General features: G+C 46.0%; 1 protein-coding gene across 1 annotated transcript in view; it reads left to right on the forward strand.

Moving 5' to 3' along the window:
• The window catches only part of MTHFS (methenyltetrahydrofolate synthetase), a 161,551-nt gene that overhangs the window by 91,793 nt on the left and 44,552 nt on the right, over nt 1-25,206 (forward strand). Inside the window, exon 2 of the mRNA XM_086957894.1 lies at nt 2,447-2,708. Coding sequence (XP_086814020.1) covers nt 2,447-2,708 — 262 coding nt within the window. The remainder of the gene's footprint in view (nt 1-2,446; nt 2,709-25,206) is intronic.

Genomic DNA, 25,206 nt, shown 5'->3' on the forward strand with positions numbered 1-25,206 from the left:
TCTTTACAATAATTGTTGGATTTCATAAACCAAGTCTGGCTTGTAAGAGCAGAATTCCTGATTCGCCTAGAGCTTTTTGGGAAGTTAGGCAAGAACTCTGTCACTAATAATTCAATCTTCAGAGGTGATAAAGTGGTTCCTCCTAGTTCCTTAAGATCGAAGGTTGTGGAACTCTGTCATGAAGAACATTGTGGTATCCTTAAAACAAAACCAAGAGTTAAGCAATAGCTTTGGTGGCCGGGTTTTGATGTTTTAATTGAAAGAGTAGTTCGAGATTGTTTACAATGCTGCAATTCTGACAAATTTTTTGTTACTTTGAGACCTAAATTAGGAGAATCTTTTGTTCCGAGCAAAGCTTGGCATACTGTTGCCACAGATATCATGGGTCCCATTGGTCCTGAAAAGAAGCATGTGAACTCCATTATTGACATTTTTTCGAGATGGCCAGTTATTAGCACCTTCATCGCGGCGCGAATTCTCGCGCTGTGCTGAAGGTTCTAATGAGCCAACGGGCTCATGACGCAACGGTTCCGTCATGAGCACAGGCCAACCGACGCTCATGACGGAACCGTTCCTTCATGAGCATCGAAGAGGTTAAGGTTGTTGACAGGATTACTTCTAAGGAGGTTTTGAAGTTTCTTGATAGGACCTTTATTGAAGAAGGGTTGCCAGTTGAGATTATTTCTGATAATGGTGTTCAGTTTTTGTCCAACCTCATCCAGCAGTATTTTAAAAGGGTTGGTATCAAGCATAAGACCACCTCACTCTATAATCCTTCTGGTAACGGCATGATCGAAAGATTCAACAGAGTGTTAAAGAATTCCATTCAAATGGCTGTTCAGAATCAAAGTGATTGGGAGGTGGAGATTTTCAAAACCATGTGGATGTATAGAAATACTCCTCATGACTCCTTGGAGGTTTCCCCATTTGAAGTAATGAGAGGCCGTGGTGCGAGAACTAAATGCAATCCTCAGTGGCTTTTGGAACCTGCTTCTACTACTGTTCCTACTGAAGTTGTTAGATCAAGAATTGTTGACAAGAGTAACAAGTACTATGATAAGTATAACTTGAAACATAACACCAAAGTTGTTTCTGTCAAAATTGGTTCATGGGTTAGAGTTAAGAAACCTTGGAAGGTTTGTAAGGGAGAAAGTCAAATCTTTAAACCTATGAGGGTTATCAAAGTTCTTAGAAATGCTGTAAAATTGACAGATGGTAAAGTTTGGAATTTAAAAAGAGTAGCAATTTTTCATCCCTCTTCTAAGTGGTCTGATAATTCAGTTTCTTTGCGGGCTGCTCGTCCTTTTGATCCTCATTCTGAATGGGATATTCATACAGAAGCACTTTCTGATTCTTCAAATGCCAATAATGATGTTGTTGAAAGAGGTGATGATGCCATTACACCTTCTGATGACACACTTAAAATTTGCCTTCTGATGACACTCAAAATGTGCCTATTTGTGTGGAACATAGCAATTTTGATGTAAATCAAAAGCGCTGTGATAAGTGCATTTGTCAAAAAACAAAATGGATGTCTGATTAGATTTGTAAGATTGTATCTTGATCGGTTTTTTTTGTTTTGTTTTATTAGGAGGGAGATGTTATGTATGTATTTATTTATTTTCTTTTGTTCTCTCGTGCTTTTTCCTCGCTCTTGCCCTCGCTCCAAGCTTCCACTGTTGTGGTGTTCTAGATAGTGGAGCAGTTGGAGAGCTGAGGAAAGAGAGTAAAGGCGTTTCTCTGTTGCGCTACTGATACTGGAATAAATCTCCTTTCAAGATTATTTACCTGTCCTACTGTCTTTACAAAGCGTTTTAGAATTGCTGACTTTCTGTGCATTTGTCTTGTTCTCCACCCACCTCCAAAGCAGTTCATGAAGCCTCTGAGCCCATGCTTCTTATATGGAGATGGGTCCCTCTCATTCGGCTGTCTCCATGTGACATATTTGCAGGGGCCATTCATGCAGTCTCAGATCCCTGCAGTTCCAGGTACTGGTAGTTTGATTCACATAAAGTTAGATCCTCGGTTCGAAATAAGTAATCACAAGATTAATTTTTTATTCTATGCAGATTGGTTTAAAGTAGGTACACAAGGATGAGTTCCCTACTAAAAAGTTTGAAGCCAGCTTGCTAGGTCCCTATTTTGTGGCGTCTGTTCACTACATCTCTGTTCAAAACAGTAAGCAATCAGCTGCCCAAGGTCACTTTGCTGCACAATCGAGGGCTGTTAGCTGTTTAGGTGGTGGTGGTCTCCTCCATCTTTCAGTGCTCTGACAAAGTGATCTCTGTGGCTGACAATCCCTTTCCCTCCATGCAACTATGTAATAATCTCCTGGGCAGTTCTTGCTCTGAACAAGGACTTCCCTTAATGGTTGTCCAGAATGGAAAACTCTCCTGCTGACCAGGTGTTGATGGTCCGTAACACTGAACTTCTTTTTCCCTTATAGCTCTTTTCGCATAGTAGGTACAGAGAGTCTGAACGTATTGCCATCTATCTCAGTATGCCCGATGAAGTGCAGACAGGAGAGATCATCCGTGACCTGTTCAGGTGCGGCAAAGAGTGCTTCATCCCAAGGTATCGTCCACGGAGCAACCACATGGACATGGTGAAGCTGACATCAGTGGAGGAGATTGCCAGGCTTCCCATGACATCCTGGAATATCGCCCAGCCGGCCGATGATGAGACGCGAGAAGAAGCCCTGTCAACGGGTGAGTGTGTCCATGGGCCTTCACTGTAGGTTCTCATACTGTGCACTACATTTTTATTTATCCAGGTTACGCACATGCAACTTTGAGTATCCGTGTGGTACTTTTTTAATGTAAACCATGTCATGGGTAATGTAATACGTGAGGTCATAAGCTGTGCATTGCAAGGGAGCGTAAGGTATAGTTAACTCTGGTAACTATAACTGATACATTTCAATGCTTTGTGTGTGTAAAATCTGAACCGAACTATAATGTCCCTGTAACTGTTTTCTTCAATGAAAATATATATTCACTGAAAAAACATATCATTACTGAAGAATGAATACATACTTATATGTGTGTGTGTGTGTGTATGTATGTATATATATATATATATATATATATATTTTTTTATTTTTTTTTTTCACTAAAAAAGGAAAAGATTAAAGTAACGTTATAGTTAGGTGAATGTCTGTGATCACAGAAACGTTTTGAACTAAACCAAACACAGAAAATCCAGTTATAGTTTTCAGCGCTAACTAGAACTTGCTCCCCCGCCATGCACTGCTTATGACCTCACATATGACATCACTCATGAGAGGTTCTATGACATCATTGATAACCCTGAAATTACATCATTGATGACCTCATCCAAGTTTCTATTGTACACATCACTCTTTAAACGGGTATACCATTAGAGCTAGGAAAGTAAATGTGAAATAGCTTAGAATAATATGAAACATCTTTACTGCTATCCTACATACTTTGTGTGCAGCAGAGGGTTGGCTGCAGGTCCTGGCCTGTTTCTAGGCCCTGCAATCAAACCCCCCCCCCCCCCCCCCCCCCCCCCATACAGCCAACCCCACGCCACACAAGCCTTCACAGTAGGGGGTTGGCTAAAGGGCACGGCCCTGGGGACCCCATGCCCCAGAGCACCCACCATAGTGTCGTTGGGGGCCACGAGTTAGCCTGAAGGCCCCCACGGCCCCAGCTAGCTCCCACACCCAGAAGGAGCTGGCATTGCTCCTACCCACAGGGAGCAGTATTTACATTTGTTGATGCAGGCAGGGAAACATATCTAAAGTCCACTCCCAGCAGGTGCGAGCATTATTGAAGCTCCCAACTGCTGGGAGTGGTTTTGATGTTTGCTCCCACTTGGCGAGAGATTTAAAAATTCTCCTTCTAAATGAGAACAAACACTGGTTTCTCTGCCCGCGCTGCTGCAGGCAGGGAAACCACTATGTCCAAAATAGCCTGTGGACCAGCCCTTGGGGATGGGGTCCCTGAAGCTATTATTGGCTCAAGGTAGGGTATCTCATGGCCCCCTCCCTTAAAGGAATTGGCCCTGGAGGTAGGCTCCACGAGGGCTTTAGAGGCTCTAGGAAGGTAGCCACATGGACCCCCTGCCCATTTTCTTACATTTCGGCCACAGTGGTGTGCTCCCCCGGAACTCTCGAAGCACGGGTGGCGGCTCGGGGAAGGGGGGCTACGCAGCCCCCCCCCCCCCCCCCCCCCCCCCATATGAAGTCTTGCGGGATCCTGGTATTCTTTCTATGCCATTATTTTACATATATATTTTTTTCATAACGCATTTAATTACATATTCTGCCACAATATAGCCAAAGGGCCGGGTACATATACAGGTAGTCATCCAAATATTGACATGACATTACCAATGTTTGCTGATAAGGAAAGAAAAACACAGTACAACAATATAACAGAGTGCGCTTTGTTTCAACAGTGTTCTCCGTGCCCACCCAGCACATCCTAAAGTCCGCTGAATTCTTGAATTGAGAAGAATTTCGTGTGTCCAGGCCATATAGTCAGATTTTAGTGTCTAATTACCTGTCTACGGAGGCGATGGGCTCCAGGATCAAAACTCGGTAGTAGGCCTACCATTGCCAGATTTTGGGATGAGTTTGTGGGCATCCCTGTTCTTGGAATACAGGTAACTCTATGCCCATACAGAAATCCAGGCCCTTCTTCCTTACACCTAGCAGGCCCTCCTCTTGCAGGCAGACGAAAGCCACGTGTTTGGGCATAACCAGGCTTAAGCCCTTAACCCCTTGCGTGCGGCCGCGATTCTGCGCCTGTGCAGCGCTTTTAAAGAGTGGGCGGATTCATGACGGCCCCCAGCCGTCATCAGCACGCGCCCACCGTGCTGCATGGCGGCCCCTGTCCGTCATGCAGCACGCAAGGGGTTAAACAGACCTGAGGCAATTATCTTGCAGAAAAGCTCCAAGGATTGCAATTACCATGAAAAACATTGAAAATCAGCAAAAAGGATATATAACCTCAACATGCTAGAAAAGTCAATCCTGCTGCACAGAGAAAGAAGTGTCAAGTTTGTAAATTTTGCTTAGGCCTCGAGCATGGCCGAGCTTAGAATGAGGCTCAAACAGTTCTCTTTTGAGGAAGTGCATTACACAGTCTTAAACATATCCTGAAATTAACACACACACACACACATGTTGACATATTCTGGCCTAGGATCTAAAACAGAGTCCAGTCAGAATGACCTCCAGATTACAGCCAGAAACACTCAGAGAAGGGTGGAATAACTGTGTGCAAGCGTGCAACGTTATCAGTTGCTGTTTGGAGAAAAAAAACAGACTTTAAAGGTTATTTCTCAACATTTTCAAACAGATTCCTTGATGCAAGTATATTTTGTCCGGATCCTTTTCAGCTTTTGATCCGGAGCTTCTTTCCATCCCGTCATTCTTATGAAATATATTTGCTGACTGTAATTTAGTGGGTCACAAAGATGCTGCACTTTAAGATATCTTGCAGTGTTAAGTCACATGCTGCAAAGATGTGTGTGCGCCCAGCAGTTTTTAGAGCATATTGATAATGGCAAGCTAGGATTAATGTTCTTTTAATTAATCGCAACGTTTAGTGTGCCTTCTGCAAAGCGCAACTTTGAACATGTCTGTCACACAATTGTATTTATTTGTAGATAGGTCAGTGGGTTTTGACACATATGTTTTTTCGTGCCTGCAGTTCACACTTTGCAATCCTTCCAAATAACACAGTGACTTATAAACCGGAATCAAAGAGCTGCAAGCAAACTGTCAAGCACGAGTTTAGGAAGTATTTTTTTTCTCAATCTTTCCTCATCCTAAGGTTGCTAAAAACTGTTTCTTTAGGTAGCGATACTCTTATTAGGATATATAACCCCAATCACTGTGTTACATTTGAAACCCTTAGTTTGTGTTTTTTTGTGAGAGAATCTGTGCAAAATGAGGTCATGGTGAGACGCAAAGAAACATTGTAGAACTAGCCGCCACCAATGTGTCAAAAAGGGTACTGGGGGTGCCGAGGTGAGAATGTCTCGAAGGCCAGAGCAACACCTGAACCCCAGGGAAGCTGATTTTCACACATAATCACCCGCTCCCCAACCCCCCTTCAGAGCGATTGCTTGGCAAGACAGGGGGTCAAGGAGAGGCTACCACTGATCCTCGCCCAAGAGCCATATGACATGGCCCGCCAGTGGGGCTCCTTTACTCTCCCTGTCCAGAGCCCTCTGTGGGGTGAGAAAGAAAACAAGCATTTGCAATGCAATAGGTCTCGCATTAGGAAAGTTTGAGCTATTGGTATTGTAAATGACAATTTTTTTATTTATGTGTTGGTTTTGAAAATAGCGAAATTAATAACTGTCATTTACAAAGGCAATAGTTTTAACTTTCGCAAATGTGACACCTATAGCATTTGTATTGCAATATGTGTTGTATTTACGTGACTTAGATGTATTGATATTACAAATAACAATGGCTTTAATTTTTTTAATAATGAATACTTAAATAAAAGTTATTGTAATTTATAATGGCAATAGCTTAAACTTTTGTAAATAACTTTTGTGAAGATCAAGTTCAGTATATTCTATTGTGACGAAAATCCAAGAGCAGAAGTGAAATATTAACATCTTTTTGTGACATTTGTAAAAAAGCTTGAAACATTGAGAGAATATATTTGAACCAGTTGTTGTTGAATGGTTGCACAGATTGATGTTGTGGTGGTGCTGAGTGATATTGTGGTGGCACTGAGTGGTATTTTGAGTGCCTGTTGCATTGAGTGCAGTGTAATTATGTGGTGTGTAATTATGTGGCACTGAGTGGTATTTGGACTGTATGTTGCATTTAGCGCAGTGTAATTATGTAGCATATAATTATGTGACACTGAGTGTAATTGTGTGGCGTGTAATTATGTGGCACTGAGTGGTATTGTGTGGAGTGTATGTTGTGTTCTTTAAAGTAATTGTGTGGCGTGTATGTTGTATTCAGTAGAGTGTAATTGTGTGGCGTGTAATTATGTGGCACTGAGTGGTATTGTATGTTGCATTGAGTGCAGTGTAATTATATAGCATATAATTATGTGGCACTGAGTGGAGGCATACCTGTGTGTTAAGGTTTATCATGATAGGGTTGACCTATTGGACAGGAAATTTAGGACATGCTATTTGGTCCCTGAGCTCTTCTAGAGCTTTCTGGAAGACACTACCACTTTCGGTGGGAGGCAGAATAGCGCACCTGAAAATGGTTGCTCTTCCCCGCCTTCTTTATTTGTTCAAATATTTCCAATATGGATCCCGAAAGTGCTATTCAAAGAATTGGACTCACTTGTCACTGTGATCATCAGGGGGTGGGCAACAACGGCGGTCCCTGATTTTGAAACATAATTACATTGCAGCCCAATTTCAGTGGTTGAATCAGGGACTGGTTCACAGGCGCAACCCAGACCGGAACCCGTGCCCCTTCATGCCATGCCCCTTCATACCATGCCCCTTCATGACATGCCCCTTCATGCCATACCCCTTCATGCCATCATTGTCTGACTTCCTTCAAGTGTTCCTCAGAGTGAGGCGGTCAATGCGAACGACTCACAAGAGTTTTGAGTGATGGCAAAATGCTGGAGCAGAAGCGTACAGAAAATAAGCACCGAACTCTCTACTCAATGGAACAGCCTCTCGAGCTCCTGAGCGCACTTCTTCATGGAGGAAACTGGCGGGTCCTTGATCATTGGATAAAAGCAGGGGCGACACAAGTGGGAGACCTTTTAGGGACTCAGAGCTGCTCTTGTTCGAGGACTTCAGGGCGGAATTTGACCTGCCCCAGGCACATTTTCTGTTACATAGAGCGCTCACAACAGCAATAAGGAAACACTGGGGCACAGGGACTACTGAACCTCAAACATCAGAGTTGTTAATATATGCGATGCAGGCTGGTCAACAGCTGCCATTAGAGAAATTATGAACTAGGTGGGAAGACGTCCTGGGCATTTCGATTACTGCTAAGGATTGGGACAATATCCTGGACAGAACACTTAAGGTTTCTAGAACGCATAGTACAAACTCATCCTGTCTGCAGACTATGTGGGCAAATGGAAGAATCAATGTTGCACATATTGTGCATCTGCCCATCTTTGAAAACCTTGAAACGTTATTATCTACTGCATGTATTTAGTCTTTTTCAGATTAGATCATGCCGCCCAGCTGTCATGCTAGCACTGAATAGTTACCATCTGCAGACAGCTTGTAGGGCCACCAGGTTCTGTCAAAAGGCATTGCTGCTAGTAGTGAAGACTGAGAAAAAAGATTACTGAACGCTCGAACACGGATGCTTGAAGTGTTATGAACAGACTCTGAATCCCCTCTCATAAATATACCAAGTATATAGACATTTTAGAAAGTTATTCTTTTTGTGTTTTTTTTAACGATCCTCTAAAGTCATATATTTTATTCTTAATAACATGTGTTTTAATGTAACCATATTGTAAAGGTTTTAATTAACTATATACAATAAAAAATGAACTTTACTTCATTAATTATTATATGCTCCATACATCATACCTGACCCCATAGGTAGATACTTCCAGATTTCTGATGCGTCATGCCCTAGATGTGAAGAAGAGGGAGCGCACATCCTCCGCTTGTTCTGGTCCTGCCCCACACTGAACATATTTTGGGAAAGGGTTATACACACGGTTGAGAGGGAGATCCAGCGCACCCCAGGGCTCTCTTTTTTTGGGTGGGTCTCCCACCCGGCGAAGACCAAGGTCACAAGTACGTTCCAAGATTTAGCTTTTTATCATTGCCAAGAGTGAGATTGCGAGAAATTGGAAGGCACCGTGGAGGGTCCTCGACTGGTAGTTTAGAGGAGAGAAATGCTAATATGGGTGAGGGGAGGAAACTTCTGAGGAAGCCCATCATGGCGTAGGTAAGATTGACATTGATCGAGTCTGGGGAAATATGGTGGATCGCTTATCTCACCCTGAGCCAGAGACACCCGCAGTGACCCCTGAGAGGCCGCCTTAATTATTTTCACAATCCACTATACTCGTCCTTCTGGGAATCCTACGATACCCGCTAGGGGTTGACATCTGATTGTAGAATGCCTCGAGTTCCCCTATCCAGCCTGCTGGAGCACTTCATTGAATGTCTTGCAGAATACTATTTATATAGCCTCGTACTGACTCATGAGGGAGAGGAGGATAAGGAATTGAATATTGTCTGATTACCTGTTGTCATGACCATTCTTTTTCTATCTACTGTGAGTACTAGACGTATGACAATTGTAACGTCTACATTGTTTATCACATGAAAACCAATACAATTTGGTTAAAAAGATGTTAACACTGTGAACTTTTGATTTTTCACGATCTGTATTAGTTGAATCTATTTTATCATATATATATTCTGTGTGTTATGGACAGCCTAATAATACAAGTAATTGATGAATAGCTTTTTATGTCGTGGTTTGTGGACAGTAAGAATTTTACTGTGTGGAAGCTTGTAATGTATTACGAATAGAAGCTTTCATACTCTGCCAGATGGGGATCATTATTTGACCCTTAATATCCATGTTTAATAAATGGCATCTCTCCCACAATTCTTGTCAGAATTGTGACACCCTACAGAACCACTTGTAGTTTATAAACTTACTTAATGGCACAAGTTATAGTTTCTCCAGATAAGTATAAGTATAACTATATCTGCTGAATTTCTATGGTTTTGTGTGGGTAAAACTCCAACTTAACTATAATGTCCCTGTAACATTTTTTTTTCTGAGAATTTCTGTTTTTTTGTAATATATAATTACCATACATTAATGGTGGGGGTATTGTGTGAATTTCTTTTTTCTTTCTTTGGGCTTCAGATCCACGGATCCATTGCAGATTTACAAGGGGTGTCATGCTGTACGCCGCAGTGGATCCACAGCCAACCTCCCCCCCCCCCCCATCAAAGGCTGATTAATTTATTTTACCCATTAGGGGTCCCTCAGAGATCCCTCCATGTGTCCAATAGGGTCAGGTTTCCTCTATCCAAACCCCTTGTGTGTTTTTATTTATGTTTAACCCCCCGGGGCCCAGCCAAGGAACAAAATGGCAGTTGCAACTTTCCTTTCAGGTTGTGGTCAGCCAATCAGGGCCTTGCTTTTTGCCAGGATCCACAGTACCAGTAGATCCTCTTGGGTACCCGTGGATTCACAAAGAATCTGTGTCCGTAGATATCTACATTTTTCTTCCCTTAAAAACTCAAACTACTGAACAGATTTTCCCAAAATTACAAAAAAAGCACAACCTGCACAACAAGGTACAGCTTTCCGCCAAATTTGGTGTAATGCTGTTCAGTGGTTCGTGCTGAGCCATGTCTAAAATGTGCAAAATCCCCATAGACATTGCACAGGGAAAAGGCTTTTATAGACTCCCCCAACCCCACCTTTTTTTTTTTTTTAGGCCCCCATTTGATGAATCACCCAAAGCTTTCCAGACAGCAGCTGAACTAACTTGTATACTAGTTTTGAAAATATTGTGAAGATTCGTCAAACTGAGCCAAAGTTATTAACAAAATAGGCATTTGTAAATGCATTAGGTTTCAGCTGTGTGACTAATAATACGCTGTATTTTGTTGTAAGTTGTAGCTTGCTGAGTAGATGTACAGTATAAGTTACAGAAAGTCAGTTAAGTGTTATGAGTTGTGCAGAGTAGAGTAGCATAGAGCATAGTAGTGGTGTAAAGCTCAGTAGATTGTTGTGGATTGGCAGAGTGGAGTAGTATAGGAGAGTGGAATAGAGTGGAGTAGAGGTTGTAGCCTCTACTGGCATACCTTGAAGTTGCATAGAGTTTCAGAATGGAGTTACAGAGTGAAGTGGCACAGAGTGGAGTAGTGTGGTGGTCAGTAGAGTGGAGTGCAGTAAAGTGGCATGGAGTGGCGTAGAGGTAGTTGCTTAGAGCGCCATGGAGTAGTGTTGTAGAGTGGCATAGAGTGAAGTAGAGTGTCAGAGTGGAGTACAGCATCAGAGTGGAGCATCATAGAGTGTAATGTGTCGTAGAGTGACCTGGCATGAAATGGCATATAGTACAGTGGTGCAGAGTAAATTGACGGAGAGTGCAGTGACGTAGAGTGCATTGGATTTGAGTAAAATGGTGTAGAGTGCATTGGTGTAAAGTACTGACAGTAGAGTGGCATAGAGTGCAGTGGCATAGAGTGCAGTGGCATAGAGTGCAGTGGCATAGAGTATAGTGATGCAGAGTGAACTGCAGTGGTGTAGAGTAGATTGTTAGAGTAGAGTGGAGTAGCGTAGAGTGGAGTGGTTCAAGGTAGAGCGGTGCAGCATATAGTACAGCGGTGCATTGCAGAATGGCATAGAGTAGAGTGGTATGGAGTGTAGTGGAGCACAATAGATTAGAGTAGTGTAGTGGAGTGGAGAGAGTGGCATAGAGTTGAGCGTCGCAGAGTAGAGTGCAGCGGCGTAGAGTGTGGCAAAGTAGAATAGAAAGGCATAGAGCTCAATAGTGTAGAGTGGCATAGCATGCAGATATGGAGAGGGCAGTGGTGCAGAGTAGAGTAACTCTGAGTTCAGTGGCAGACAGAGCAGTTTTGACAGAGTTGTAGAGTGGCGAAATGTAGAGTGGTGCATAGAGGAGTGGCGTAGAGAAGAGTGGTGCAGAGAACAGTGACACACACTAGAATAGAGTGGCTTAGCGTGCAGTGGCATAGCGTGCAGTGTTGGAGAATCCAGTCCTAGGATGCTTGTTTCAAGTCCAGGGAGTACCTGGATTGGCAGTTCTATCTGAACTGTCCCCATTGGGCGCAGGGTCAAGACTGATTTGCATATGGCTGGGTCCAAACTGGAATGGCGTGGTGAGCAAAAAAATCGATGGATTTAGGCTCAGATCTCTGTACTGGAGTGAATGTATGACATTGTTCTGCATTCTGTCCATCAATTGTTCTTTCTACATCGGTCACCCCGAGTGGGACGGGTATGCCCAGATGTGGGTCCCGTGCTCTCCATGCCACTGGAGTCAAGCTATCCTGACTGATGAGGGCTGAAAGCCCGAAACTGGTCCTAGGATGCTTGTTTCCAGTCCAGGGAGGACCTGGCCTGCCAGTTCTGGCTGGAATGTTCCCATTGGGCGCAGGGTCAAGACTGATTTGCAAATGGCTGGGTCCAAACTAGAATGGCACGGTGAGCAACAAAACAATGGATTTAGGCCCATATCTCCATACTGGGGTAAATGTATGATATTGTTCTGCATTCTGTCCATCAATTGCTCTTTTTGTGTTGGAGATTTGAGCATTATGGCATAGAGTGCAGTGATGCAGTATAGTTGGTGTGGAGTGACTGCAGAATAGTTGGTGTGGAGTGCAGTGGCGTAGAGTGGATTTATTTTAGTAAAGTGGTAGTTAATGCATTGGCATAGAGTGCAGTGGTTTACAGTAGAGTGGCGTAGTGGCCAGTGGCGCAGAGTGGCGCAGCACAAAGGCATAGAGTTCAGTGGCAGACATTGCAGTGTTGCAGAGTAGACTGCTTGAGAGCGCAGTGGTGTACAGTGAAATGACATAGAGGTCATTGGCGTAGAGTGGTGCAGAGTAGAAAGGCCTAGGGTACAGTGGTGCAGGGTAGAACAGTTTGGCGTAGAGTGCAGTGACATAGAGCACAATGGCATATTGTGCAGTGGCATAAAGTGTTGCAGAGCAGAGTCTATTGTAGAGTTCAGAGTACATTGGCATGTGGCGTAGACTGCATTGGTTTTTAGTAAAGTGGTATAGAGAGCAAGATAAAACATGCACTCCCATGGAGTGCTCAAAGAAAAAGAAACTTGCTTTCTAATGTAAATTATGGAAGGATACAAGTCCTCAAATGTAAAGTGCTGCAAATAAACTATGCTTCAGGAGAGCGACAGATGCAATAAGAGAAAGGAAAGCTATTGAATAAGAAGCAGGCACACTCTTACACCCACATAGGTGCTGGAGTTAACAAGGAGACCTTGTGCTCTCACAGCAGGGCTGGAGGAGTAATAGAGGAGGTAGCAGTTACTTTCACTGAAGAGATAAAACTGCAATCAAGCCAAAGACTCTCACAGCAAGCATCGAGTCCGGCATCTTTCACAGCATATTTGTAGGGTAGCCAACCATCTTGTTTTCTGTGGGTTTCTCCTGATATCCGCGGTAAGGTGCTGCAGGACACCAAATGTCTTGCTTTTTTGATCTTCTAGGTCAAGCAAAACAAAAACCTATTGGGAGGATTTGGGCCTGCCAGCTGGATGGCACAAACTACCTGTCAGGGTGTCACTTTTTAGGTCGAGCATTCGGGACCCCTTGTATATACTTAATATATACTTGTATGTTTATGTACTTGGTGGACTCTGGAGATCAGTCTTAGGACTTGTCTACTTCCGCTTAGCACAAGCACCCATAGACAATAATATTTTTCCAAATCTTGTATTTTCAGTGATATGACCATTGAATGCCCTGATTTTATATTAAAAAGAGAGCTTTGGGATCTACCATTTCCCGCTGAAAGGCAATATTTCTCTCCATACCTCGTATGTCACACAGTTTTGTGCTTACTTTCCCTCCATGTTAAAGAACAGTAGATGTTTCCGTACCCAGGCTAATGTGTTGCATAGTTAAATGTATATAAGGTCCCAAAGGCGAGACCGATTGCATTGCAAATGCTTGTTCTTTTTTTTTTTTTAAACCCTACAAGAGCTGTTAAGAGGAGCTTGTCTGCAGGCTCAAGCAAGCATTTGGTTACTCTGTAATTGGGAGTGAAAAGCTATAGCTCCAGAGGGTTTCTGCACAATCTAGTTTCAGGAACACCTTCATGTTTAGATATGCTAAGAGGGAAAGATATGCCTGCAATTATTCAACTCTAAATCTGTGAATAAAAACCATGCTAGGGGGAGGGGTGGGGAGTGTTGTCATGGTAATATACTCTTGGTGTTTTTTTTCCATCAGATAATTCAGGGTGCCACATATTGTTACAGTAGGGCACAGATTATTTGCCTAAGATCTTACATTTTGTGAAAGTAAGTACTGCTTGCTGGAAATTATGTAACTTTATCACAGTATTACTTTTTGGCAAACAGACCTTGAAACAAGGTACTACCTAGCCCCCTACCCCACTTCACCTCAAGGTAATATCCAATCCACTTTTTATTGTAACCACGCACTAAATGGGATTTTTAAAAAACATTCTAAAGACTCTCAAGCTTAGCAAAAATTACAACAGGGAGTGCGTTTAAAAAATAATTGCCCGAGAGCCTGCAGTTTAACCAAATGGCGAGATGTGTCTTCTCATTTCACCGTTACCAACTAAGCCACTAGATCACTTCTAAGGTGGTTTATATCTTTTAAAAGTACTAATCTAGAGCAGTGGTTATTAAATGAAACCCCAAAACTCCCCTGTGTCTTAACCCTTGCACTCCTACAGAAGTCTTCTGCTATGTCCGCAGACGTAAAATGTCCTAAGTATTGATCCTAGAAAGCTGTCCACCCTACATATTCAGAACGCAGGAGGGAAGGAAGCAACAGTTAGGCCTCAGCGCCGAAGAAGCACTGGTGGCTTGTACCGAGGTTTCATATAGGAGATGTGAAATCGGTGAAACTGCAGTAGTAGCCACCTGTTCCAACTTTGAAACCTTCGCAACAAACTCTCGCAGTTTTAACAAGTGTTGCAAAATCGCACAAGTTTTCGTGAGACTGAACAGCGAGGTTGCCTTTTTAGGTCTCAACTAAGGCATTGCTTTAGCAATGCTTGTTGGCGAGATGTCATGTAGGGGCTTTAAAAAATGCACCCTTAGGCTTTTCTAGGCGGATTGCTTACAGTGCATGTGTGCGAGCGCGTGCACATTGCACACCATTTGTCAGCCTGTGAGCCTCTCTCCGCACTCATGCTGGTTTACACTTCAAAGGAATCCACTCCCCCGCACCCCTCCGCGCAATGCCAGAGCTTGTTGTTTACAAGCAACACCCCAGCTGCTTTCGGGCAGGGAGGAGACTGCAGATTGTTGAGGGGCAGTGTCTTATATACTTGTTAGTTTTGTGAGCTAGCTAGCACTCCATCTGCAGATCGTCCATATTCTATCCTCAGCGGCACTTGGGGGGGCATGGCTGCTTAGTTTACATTCCTCAAGCAGCCTATAAATGTGTTTTCCATGGTTTTTTTTTCACCCTGAGAGGGCAGACTTTACGTATTAACAACTGTTGTAGCAACTGCTCGTTTGTTTAGCTGGGGTGGGGCGGAGTTTTCTGAAATTTTTCGCCTAGTGTTGCTAATGTTACTGCTTTTAATGAAGGCCTCATTGATTATCACATGCTTTGTTTCTTTCCAAACAGCTGTCCCAATTCACATTTCACTGCCTTATTCCCATTCAAACACGAAGGGAAGAACATCTCAAATGTTCAATTTTTCAGTGAAGTTCAGAATCCTAACTTGTGTATCATTTCCCATTTTGTGCCCAAATCGGGATTCCCGCCAGCTTTAGAACTCGTGACAAGCGCATGTGAACAGAAATTTCACACCAGTGGCATTTTCATGTGTGCATGAAATGGATTTTTAACATGAAGGCTAGTCAGTTCCAGCACTTGTTTCCTTCTCTACCCTCAGTGGCACATTATTATATGCTACAAAATTTACACTGCGCTCAACGCAATTTACACTCCAAATACCATTCAGTGCCGCATAATTACACGCCACATAATTACACTGCACTCAATGCAACGTACACTCCAAATACCACTCAGTGCCACATAATTATATGCTACATAATTACACTGCGCTCAACGCAACATACACTCAAATACCACTCAGTGCCGCACAAGTTACTTACCTTCGGTAACGATATATCTGTAAAACAGTAGTCTTATTAGATTCCTTACCTTAGAATATCCCCAGACGTCAGACTGGATTCGGAAACTTTTGCGTAGCAGTACCCCTGCGCGTTGGTAGGCGTGGTCTGCGGCTCCGCGTCCGTCGTTGGCGCCGAGATGACGTCGCCGGAGTACTTAGACGCCGCCCTCGTGCACTGACGTCAGTTTTATGCACAGCTTTTCCGCGCCAGAAACGCAGAGCCATGATAAAAACCAACACTGGTGCCATGAAACTAGGGCCCTGAAAGGGGATGACCTCAACCCTAGATATCCCTTTGCAGATCGGGGAGGATGGGTGGGGCGGTAAGGAATGTAATACTAACTACTATTTCTTACAGATATATCGTTACCGAAGGTAAGTAACTTGTGCAGCACTGAGTGGTATTTGGAGTATATGTTGCGTTGAGCGCAGTGTAATTATGTAGCATATAATTTGTAACTTGTGCATCTGAAAGAAACAGGTTAGTATTAGATTCCTTACCTTAGAATAGATACCCCAGCAATACCAACCCCGGTGGTGGGTCTGCGAACCAATAATCACACCAGAAAGTCCTGGAGGACGGAACGGCCAAAGAAGCCATCCCTCCGGACTTGGCTGTCCAGGCAGTAGTGTCTTGCGAACGTGTGCAGCGAGGCCCACGTAGCTGCCTGACAGATGTCCTGCAAGTGGACTCCCCGGCCCAGGACAGTAGTAGCCGCCGTGGCCCGAGTGGAATGGGCCCTCAGCCCAACAGGAGGCTTCTTCTTAGCCAAAGAGTAGCATGCATTGATACACAACACGACCCACCGAGAGATGGTCAGTTTGTGCACCGCCTGTCCCTTCTTAGCGCCCACGTAACCAACAAAGAGTTGGTCATCCACCCGGAACGGGCGTGTGCGATCCAGATAGAATGAGAGCGCACATTTTGGGTCCAGACGGTGGAGCCGCTCTTCCTCTTTAGAGGGATGCGGAGGCGGAAAGAAGGTGGGCAAGGTGATGGGCTGCCCGATGTGGAAGGCTGTGACTACCTTGGGTAGGAAAGAGGGTCTTGTCCGCAACACAACCTTGTCCCGATGGACGCAAAGGAATGGAGGCTTGGATGAAAGAGCCTGGAGCTCACACACTCTCCTGGCAGAGATGATGGCAACCAGGAAAGCAGTCTTAAGGGTAAGAAGACGGAGAGGACAGTTGTGAAGTGGCTCGAAAGGAGCGCACATCAGAAAACTAAGTACAAGGTTCAAGTCCCACCGAGGCATCACAAAAGGAACAGGGGGGAACATATGAGTGATGCCCTTTAAGAATCTGTTAACAACCGAGGACTTGAACAAAGAAGGCTGATCAGGTAACCTTAAGAAGGCGGAAAGGGAGAAAGGTAGCCCTTGATAGTGCCCAGAGCAAAGCCCTGCTGGGCAAGAGAAAGAAGGAAGAGGAGAACCTCAGAAAGATGGGCAAAAAGGAGATCCACAGCCTTTGCTGTGCACCATGCCACAAACTTGTTCCACCTGCAGGCGTATACTGACTTTGTGGAGGGACGCCTGGCTGCCAGAATCACATCACAAACTTCAGGAGGCAAGTCAAATGGCCTCAACTCTTATCACTCAATCTCCAAGCATGGAGGTGGAGACTGGACAGGTTCAAGTGGAGGACCGTCCCCTGCTGCTGCGGACAGTAGGTCCTCCTTAAGGATCGAGAGACATACTGAATAGCTCAGGATACCAGTATCTTCGTGCCCAGTCCAGATCCACAAGGATAACTTGGGCCCGGTCACTCCTGATCTTCTTCAGCACTCTGGGCAAAAGTGGTATAGGCGGAAAGGCGTACAACAGACCGCAGCTCCACTCGCGACGAAAAGCTCTCCGGCGAGTGCCACCTTGGAAATTCCAACAATTTAAGACATTGCGCGCTCTCTTCTGTGGCGAATAGATCTAACCAAGGCTCTCCCCACTGCTGAAAGAGGCCTTGCACCACGTCAGAGTTCAGACGCCATTCGTGATCCATCATGCACCGACGGCTGAGTTCGTCCGCCCTGGCGTTCAGGGAACTGCCAGGTGTTGAACCACCAGGGTCACGCCCTGATGTTCAAGCCAGAGGCGCAGAGGCTCCTGGCAAAGCGTCCACGACCCCACCAGCCCTGTTTGTTGCAGTACCACATGGCAGTGGTGTTGTCCGTGAACACCTGCACTACACTCCCCCGGACAGAGGGGAGGGAATGCCTTCTGTGCAAGCCGGATCGCCCGCAGCTCCAGAAGGTTGATGTGGAGCCGGGACTCCGCCGGAGACCAGAGGCCTCTGATCTCCGCCTCTCCCATGTGGCCTCCCCAGTTCTGGAGGGACGCGTCCTTCACACCTACATGCTCCGGTTGGGGTAGGGAGAGGGATCTGCCGCTGACCCAATCGTGGTCCGTGAGCCACCACTGCAACTGTCTTGCAGTGCCCTCCGATATCAAGACCTGGTCGGACAGGTTGCCCTGATGCTGGGCCCACTGAAACTTCAGGTCCCACTGCAGAGCCCGCATCCGCCACCTGGCGTGACGCACCAGAAGGATGCAGTAGGTAATCCGCGCCAGAAGCCACAGCGTCAACCTGACAGACTCTGGATAACGGCTGAAAGATCGGAATCAGAGCCTGAATATCCCAAACCCACTGCTGGGGAGGATAAACCCGAAACTGCGCCAAGTCCAGAACCGCTCTGATGAAGAGGAGCTTATGAGAGGGACACAGGTGTGACTTCGGCACATTGATTGAGAACCCCAGCAGGTGCAGGAGGTCGGCCGTAGTCTGGAGGTGGCTGACGACTATCTGGGGCGAGCCCGCATTCAACAACCACTCATCGAGGTAGGGGAAGACGGAAACCCCTAACCTGCGCAGATGAGCTGCGACCAACGCCATCACTTTCGTGAACACCCGTGGGTTGCTGGTAAGGCCAAAGTGGAGCACAGTAAACTGAAAGTGCTCGTGGCCTACCGTGAACCGCAGGTAGCGCCGGTGGGCCGGCAGGACGGGGATATGAAAATAAGCGTCCTGCAAGTCCAACACTGCCCTGGACCCAGGAGACTGGATGGTAGTTAGGACCAGAGCTAGTGTCAGCATTTCGAACTTCTCCTGTCGGAGGAAGCTGTTGATGTTCCGTAGGTCCAAGATAGGGCGTAGGCCCCCTTTGCCCTTCTTGGGTACCAGAAAGTAGTGGGAGTAACAACCACACCCTACTTCTGGACCAGGAACGTGCTCGATGGCCCCCTCGGCCAAGAGGGCCGTAACTTCGTCGCGTAGAAGTGTCAAGTGATCACCGACACGCGGTGGTATCACGGTGGCATGGCTGGAGGGGTCGCCTCGAAGGGGAGGGAGTAGCCCCTTCGGACGATTTGCAGCACCCACCTGTCTAATGTGACAGTGCTCCAGTGGAGGTGGTGATTGCGAACCCTGCCCCCCACTGGCGTCCCATGGGCCTGAAAGCTCGAACTAGGAGGGTTTTGAGGCGGATGCTGCGGGGGCGGGTGTGGACTGGCCTCTCCGTTGTCCCCGACCGCCGCCACGGCGGTTGCCACGTCCGCCACCGCGATGGACGGTAGTCTGCGGACCGTGGCTGGCAGGACGTGTGGGGGTGCCCCTTCCTTGGCCACGAAAGGAGCGAAAGGCAGCCGTCTGCTGGCGGGGGCCGAGAGGCCCAAGGACTTGGCCGTAGCCCTGGAGTCCTTAAAGCGCTCAAGCGCATGGTGTGCCTTGTCACCAAAGATAATTAATCTTCACACAGTTACACAAGATCAAAATCAAAGATACTTATGGTTGACAGTGTTTTTATTTTCACTGAACCCAGAAAAACCGTATAATGTTTTTACATTCACTAGTATTGTGCACAAATTTCAAGTGCGCCCACACAGGGGAGGGGGAGGAGTGCAGAGGGAGGGGGGGGGGGGTTTGTGTTTCAATTAGTTACCATCACTAATCAAACAAGTCCATAAGCACAAATCCACAAGTGAAACCATCATTATCATTGATCCATGAGTGAGAGATCAAGAAAAACACATGTTAAATAAACCATTATACATAAAACAGAGACTCCTGTAATGATTCTTAATATCAATCTTGGGGTAAGGAGTTCGTATAGGTAGAAGATGGTCTACGTTTCGACCCAGAGGTGTAGGACATTGGATCCTTACTGGAGGGTCTTCATCAGGACGTGAGGGGGTGAAGGAAAAGGTGGGGCCGGGTCCTAAGTATAATATGAAAAAATGCGCATTATTTTAAACGGTCTCAAAAGAGTCCCGACATACATGATTTAAAAAGCCCGAAGGCCGGTCACATCAAGATACACAACGTGTGAGAGAGGAGTTAAGAGAAATAAAAAGGAGGGTAGATGAACTGAGGGCAGAACAAAAATGATTACCTGGCCGCGCAGGTAGACAAGGCCACAGGCCTGCTGGGCGTGTTGCGTCTCCAGGCAGGGCCAGTCCGGGTAAATATTAGAGGTGTCTGAAAAAACATATGAAAGCCGTTCGGTACCATAGCACCAAACACCAGTGATACCCTGTTTTTGAACAGGTAGGGGGCAAGGGCGTCAAAAGCCTACCTTATAGTAAATAGGTCAAACGTTCTGGATGGCACGGCGGGTAGGGTCCCTCAAACGCGCTTTTGGAAAAACCCCCAGGCGCTCGTCTGAAAAGAGCGAGTGGAGTATCAGATATCAAATAATGGAGAGCTTGATATGCAAGCAGTATGGCACGCATTGTCAAAGAGCTGTGAATAACGAGCTATGACTCACCCAAAGGGGATTGTAAAATACTATCAGAAAGGAGCCGGCTCAGCGTGTCTCCTTGGAAGTGGCAGGGGCCTCCGTGGCCTGAGCGTCCCAGAAAGTGGATCAGGCAGCCATCTGTAAAAACGATTGTCAGAGACAAAGTAAGGAAACAGATTTGGCTCTAGACTAAAAGGTTGCAAACGCGGCTGCTTTCAGGGAACTCACCCGTGATGGGTCAGAGCGGAGCCAGCGTTAGCGCGTGTCTGCCTGGAACCAGGAAGTGTTGCCATGGCTACCCGGATCGATTTTATAGACTCCTAAAAGAAAGACTCAGACGCGTTGCTGAGTAACAGGGTAGCGTCCCAAATAGAGGAAAGACTGGATCAAGGGGATTATTACAAAGGGTGACGAAAGGTGATATTGGTATGACACATTGATGTGGGTTCAGCCTGCAGTAATTGACAGTAATTGAGTTGAGGGGTGAATTACAGTCAGCAAATAAAAACAGATATGCGCGAACCTGCCAAGCATGGCGGTAAAGCGCACAGTGTCTCAAAACAGGGGAGGTCAACCGAGTCGCAAGACCATAAGGGTCACATAGACATAAACATTAGGAAAAAACCTTAAGAAAAACCGCATTCAAGGGAAAGGGCTTACATATGTGTTGATTGTCGTACATATGCGCGGACCCACCCAGCATGGTGGTCAAAGCGCCTATTGGTCAAAGGAATATTATACAAAGATTCCGTATGTGTTGATTGTCCTACATATGCGCGGACCAACCCAGTATGGTAGTCAAGGAGCATATGGGTCAAGGGAATATTATACAAGAAATCCATATAGCAACCATTGTATAATAACATTAGCTATAACATTGGTATACAGCACATGTACTCCATGGTCGCGGACAAACCATACAAGGTAGTCAAGCGGCTAGGGGTCAAAAAAGAACCAGCTTGCAAAAAAACACGTATGATTCCCCAATGTAGCCCTGCATGGAATGCAAAGGCGCGGACCCACTGAGAAGGGGGTCAGACGCCTGGAATCAGAAAAAACACTCAAAATGGATTAAAGAGACAGATGAATTAGAAAGTCAGCATGTTAGTATGTAAAGGCACCACAGAGCTTGGAAGAAAAAAGACCTAATTCACAGCGTGGCCATCTGTGCAAAACTACTTTCTGATTCATTTAAACCACTGGACACTGAATCAAAAAAGCGAATCCACTTAATCTCCCTTACATTGAGGACGGGTTCGATGCTACCGCCCCTGGGGCCCAGTCGGACCTGTTCCAGGATTGTCCACTTCAGACTTTCAGGGAGGTGGTTGTGTGTGTTACAGTGATCGACCAGAGGGGCTCCCACGACTTTACATCTCACGCGGCTGCAGTGCTGCAGAAAACGTACCTTCGCACGTTGCTGTGTCTGACCCACATATATCTGGTCGCAGGGGCATATTATACAATAAACCACATTGGTGGAGTTACAATTGGTGTGTGACTTGAGGGGAACTTGATATTGTTTGTAGGTGAAGATCTTCGTCTGAATAGTCGACGGACAGGCTTTGCAGGACCCACATCGGTAGTGTCCTACAATAGGGGGAAGGTTCCACATGGTTGTGATCGATTGTTCAGCTGGGCTCGATAGAAAGGAGCGCACCACATGGTCTCGGATATTCCTTGCCTTTTTAAATGCGTGGAGAGGAGGGCACTTCATATTTAGGTCCTCAGATATCAGGTTCCAATATTTATTGATGGTATGTTTTATCCTGTTACTTTTTGTGGAAAAAGTTGTAACACAGATCATGCGATCCTCATTCTTGTTCTGTTTGTCTCCTGGTTCTAGTAAAGTCTCTCTGGGGTTGAACCATGCTCTCTTCATGGCTTTCTTTACCAACCGCCTGGGGTATCCACGTTCAAGTAGTCTGCCCAATAGGATTGAGGATTGGTCCATGTAGTCCTCCTTCCTGCTGCAATTGCGGCGAATCCGCAAAAACTGGCCGAAGGGGAGGTTGTCACGGAGGCCCCTAGGATGGTGACTGGAGTACAGAAGGAGGGAATTCCTCTCCGTGGGTTTCCTAAACAAGTTGGTTTGGAGGATTTCATTTTCCACAAAGATGGTTAGGTCCAGGAAATCGATGGATTTCTTATCAACTTTAGTGGTAAATTTGATATCCGGTGATCTATCATTGAGCCAGTTGAAGAAGTTGGTGATGTCATCCTCAGTGCCTGACCAGATACAGATAACGTCATCTATGTATCTCATCCAAAGATGTATTTGGGATCTGAACGGATTGGCGTTGGTGAGTACAAAAGTATCTTCATACAAAGACATGAAGATTATGGCCAGATCAGGAGCAAAGGCCGCCCCCATCGCCACGCCCTTGGTCTGGAGATAAAAGGAATTGCGGAAAATGAAGAAGTTCCTCATCATAGCGATCTTGAGCAATAGGATGATAAATGTTGTTGGTACCTGAACGGGTGCCTCCCGTTTGTCAAGGGCAATCGACATTGCCACCAGGGCCTCATCCTGGGGTATGCTGGTGTACAAAGATACAATGTCGCACGTTACCAGGAGGTCTCGTGTAGAGTCGAAAGGATGTCCATCGATCAGGTTGATGGTTTGAGTGGTGTCCCTTAAGTATGTGGTTGTAGCCTCGGCCAGTGGTTTTAGGAAAAAGTCTATATATCTGCACAGTGGTTCCAGCAGGGAGCCACAACCGGACACAATAGGGCGTCCCGGGGGCTTATGGAGATCCTTGTGGACTTTGGGTAAAGTGTAGATGGTGGGGAGGCGAGGGTGCTTCTGATTCAAATACTGGAATTCATGTTCCGATAGAAACCCTTGTTGGAGGCCATCTTGGGTGACCCTCAGAATCTCAGCCATTATACTTTGAGATGGATCCCCACCCAATTGTCTATAACTGATCCCGTCGTTTAGTTGTCGTAGGATCTCATTGGTATAGTTGTCCTGGTCCTGTATAACAATTGCACCGCCTTTGTCCGCAGGTTTCACAACTATTGCGGTGTTATCCTTTAGGGATTGGAGTGCCAACTTCTCAGCTCTACTCGTGTTGTGTTTCGTGAAGGTATTGTCATTCAGGATGGTCTGCACATCGCGGAGCACTAGACTCTCGTAGGCCAGAATTCGTTGAGTCATGGCATACGTGGATGGTACAAAGGTGGACGGTGGCCTCAGGTTGGTTGCTGAGGAGGCTGGTTGATAGGGCTTATCCTTGAAAAAATATCGCAGTCTTATCTTCCTAAAGAACTTGTGGAGTTCGACCACAGTGTTGAAGGGGTCCGGTGTAGAGGTGGGAACAAAGGATAGACCACGACTTAATACTTTGGTTTCATCCTCCTTGAGGGTGTAGGTAGAGATGTTAATCACAGGGGAAGTCTCCTTTACCACCTGTAGTTCTTCCTGCGTGTGGATCTCTCCCCATGCTCCTCCTGGGGGAAGCTCACTTGCTTCGTGCCTCTCCCTCTCCCGGAGTCCCACTCCTGGCCCGCATTGTATTGGCCTCTGCCAGTGCCCCTGTCCCAATTGTTTCCTCTGCCCCGTGGGGGTCTCCATCCTCCCTGTCCTAAAAAAGGTTGGGGTTGGTGGGGTGGTCCGTAGGAGTCCTGGTATCCGTATGCACCACTAGGGCCGGCTCGTTCAGAGTCCTCACCTGAACTGTACGAGGAATCTGAGAAAGTTGTAAAATTACGCCTGCCCCTGTACGAGCCCCGGCCGCGGTTATCAACCAGCCTCCTCAGCAACCAACCTGAGGCCACCGTCCACCTTTGTACCATCCACGTATGCCATGACTCAACGAATTCTGGCCTACGAGAGTCTAGTGCTCCGCGATGTGCAGACCATCCTGAATGACAATACCTTCACGAAACACAACACGAGTAGAGCTGAGAAGTTGGCACTCCAATCCCTAAAGGATAACACCGCAATAGTTGTGAAACCTGCGGACAAAGGCGGTGCAATTGTTATACAGGACCAGGACAACTATACCAATGAGATCCTACGACAACTAAACGACGGGATCAGTTATAGACAATTGGGTGGGGATCCATCTCAAAGTATAATGGCTGAGATTCTGAGGGTCACCCAAGATGGCCTCCAACAAGGGTTTCTATCGGAACATGAATTCCAGTATTTGAATCAGAAGCACCCTAGCCTCCGCAGCATCTACACTTTACCCGAAGTCCACAAGGATCTCCATAAGCCCCCGGGACGCCCTATTGTGTCCGGTTGTGGCTCCCTGCTGGAACCACTGTGCAGATATATAGACTTTTTCCTAAAACCACTGGCCGAGGCTACAACCACATACTTAAGGGACACCACTCAAACCATCAACCTGATCGATGGACATCCTTTCGACTCTACACGAGACCTCCTGGTAACGTGCGACATTGTATCTTTGTACACCAGCATACCCCAGGATGAGGCCCTGGTGGCAATGTCGATTGCCCTTGACAAACGGGAGGCACCCGTTCAGGTACCAACAACATTTATCATCCTATTGCTCAAGATCGCTATGATGAGGAACTTCTTCATTTTCCGCAATTCCTTTTATCTCCAGACCAAGGGCGTGGCGATGGGGGCGGCCTTTGCTCCTGATCTGGCCATAATCTTCATGTCTTTGTATGAAGATACTTT

This window comes from Lissotriton vulgaris, chromosome 2_1 (genome assembly GCF_964263255.1).
Source record: "Lissotriton vulgaris chromosome 2_1, aLisVul1.2, whole genome shotgun sequence".
Lineage (NCBI taxonomy): Eukaryota > Metazoa > Chordata > Amphibia > Caudata > Salamandridae > Lissotriton > Lissotriton vulgaris.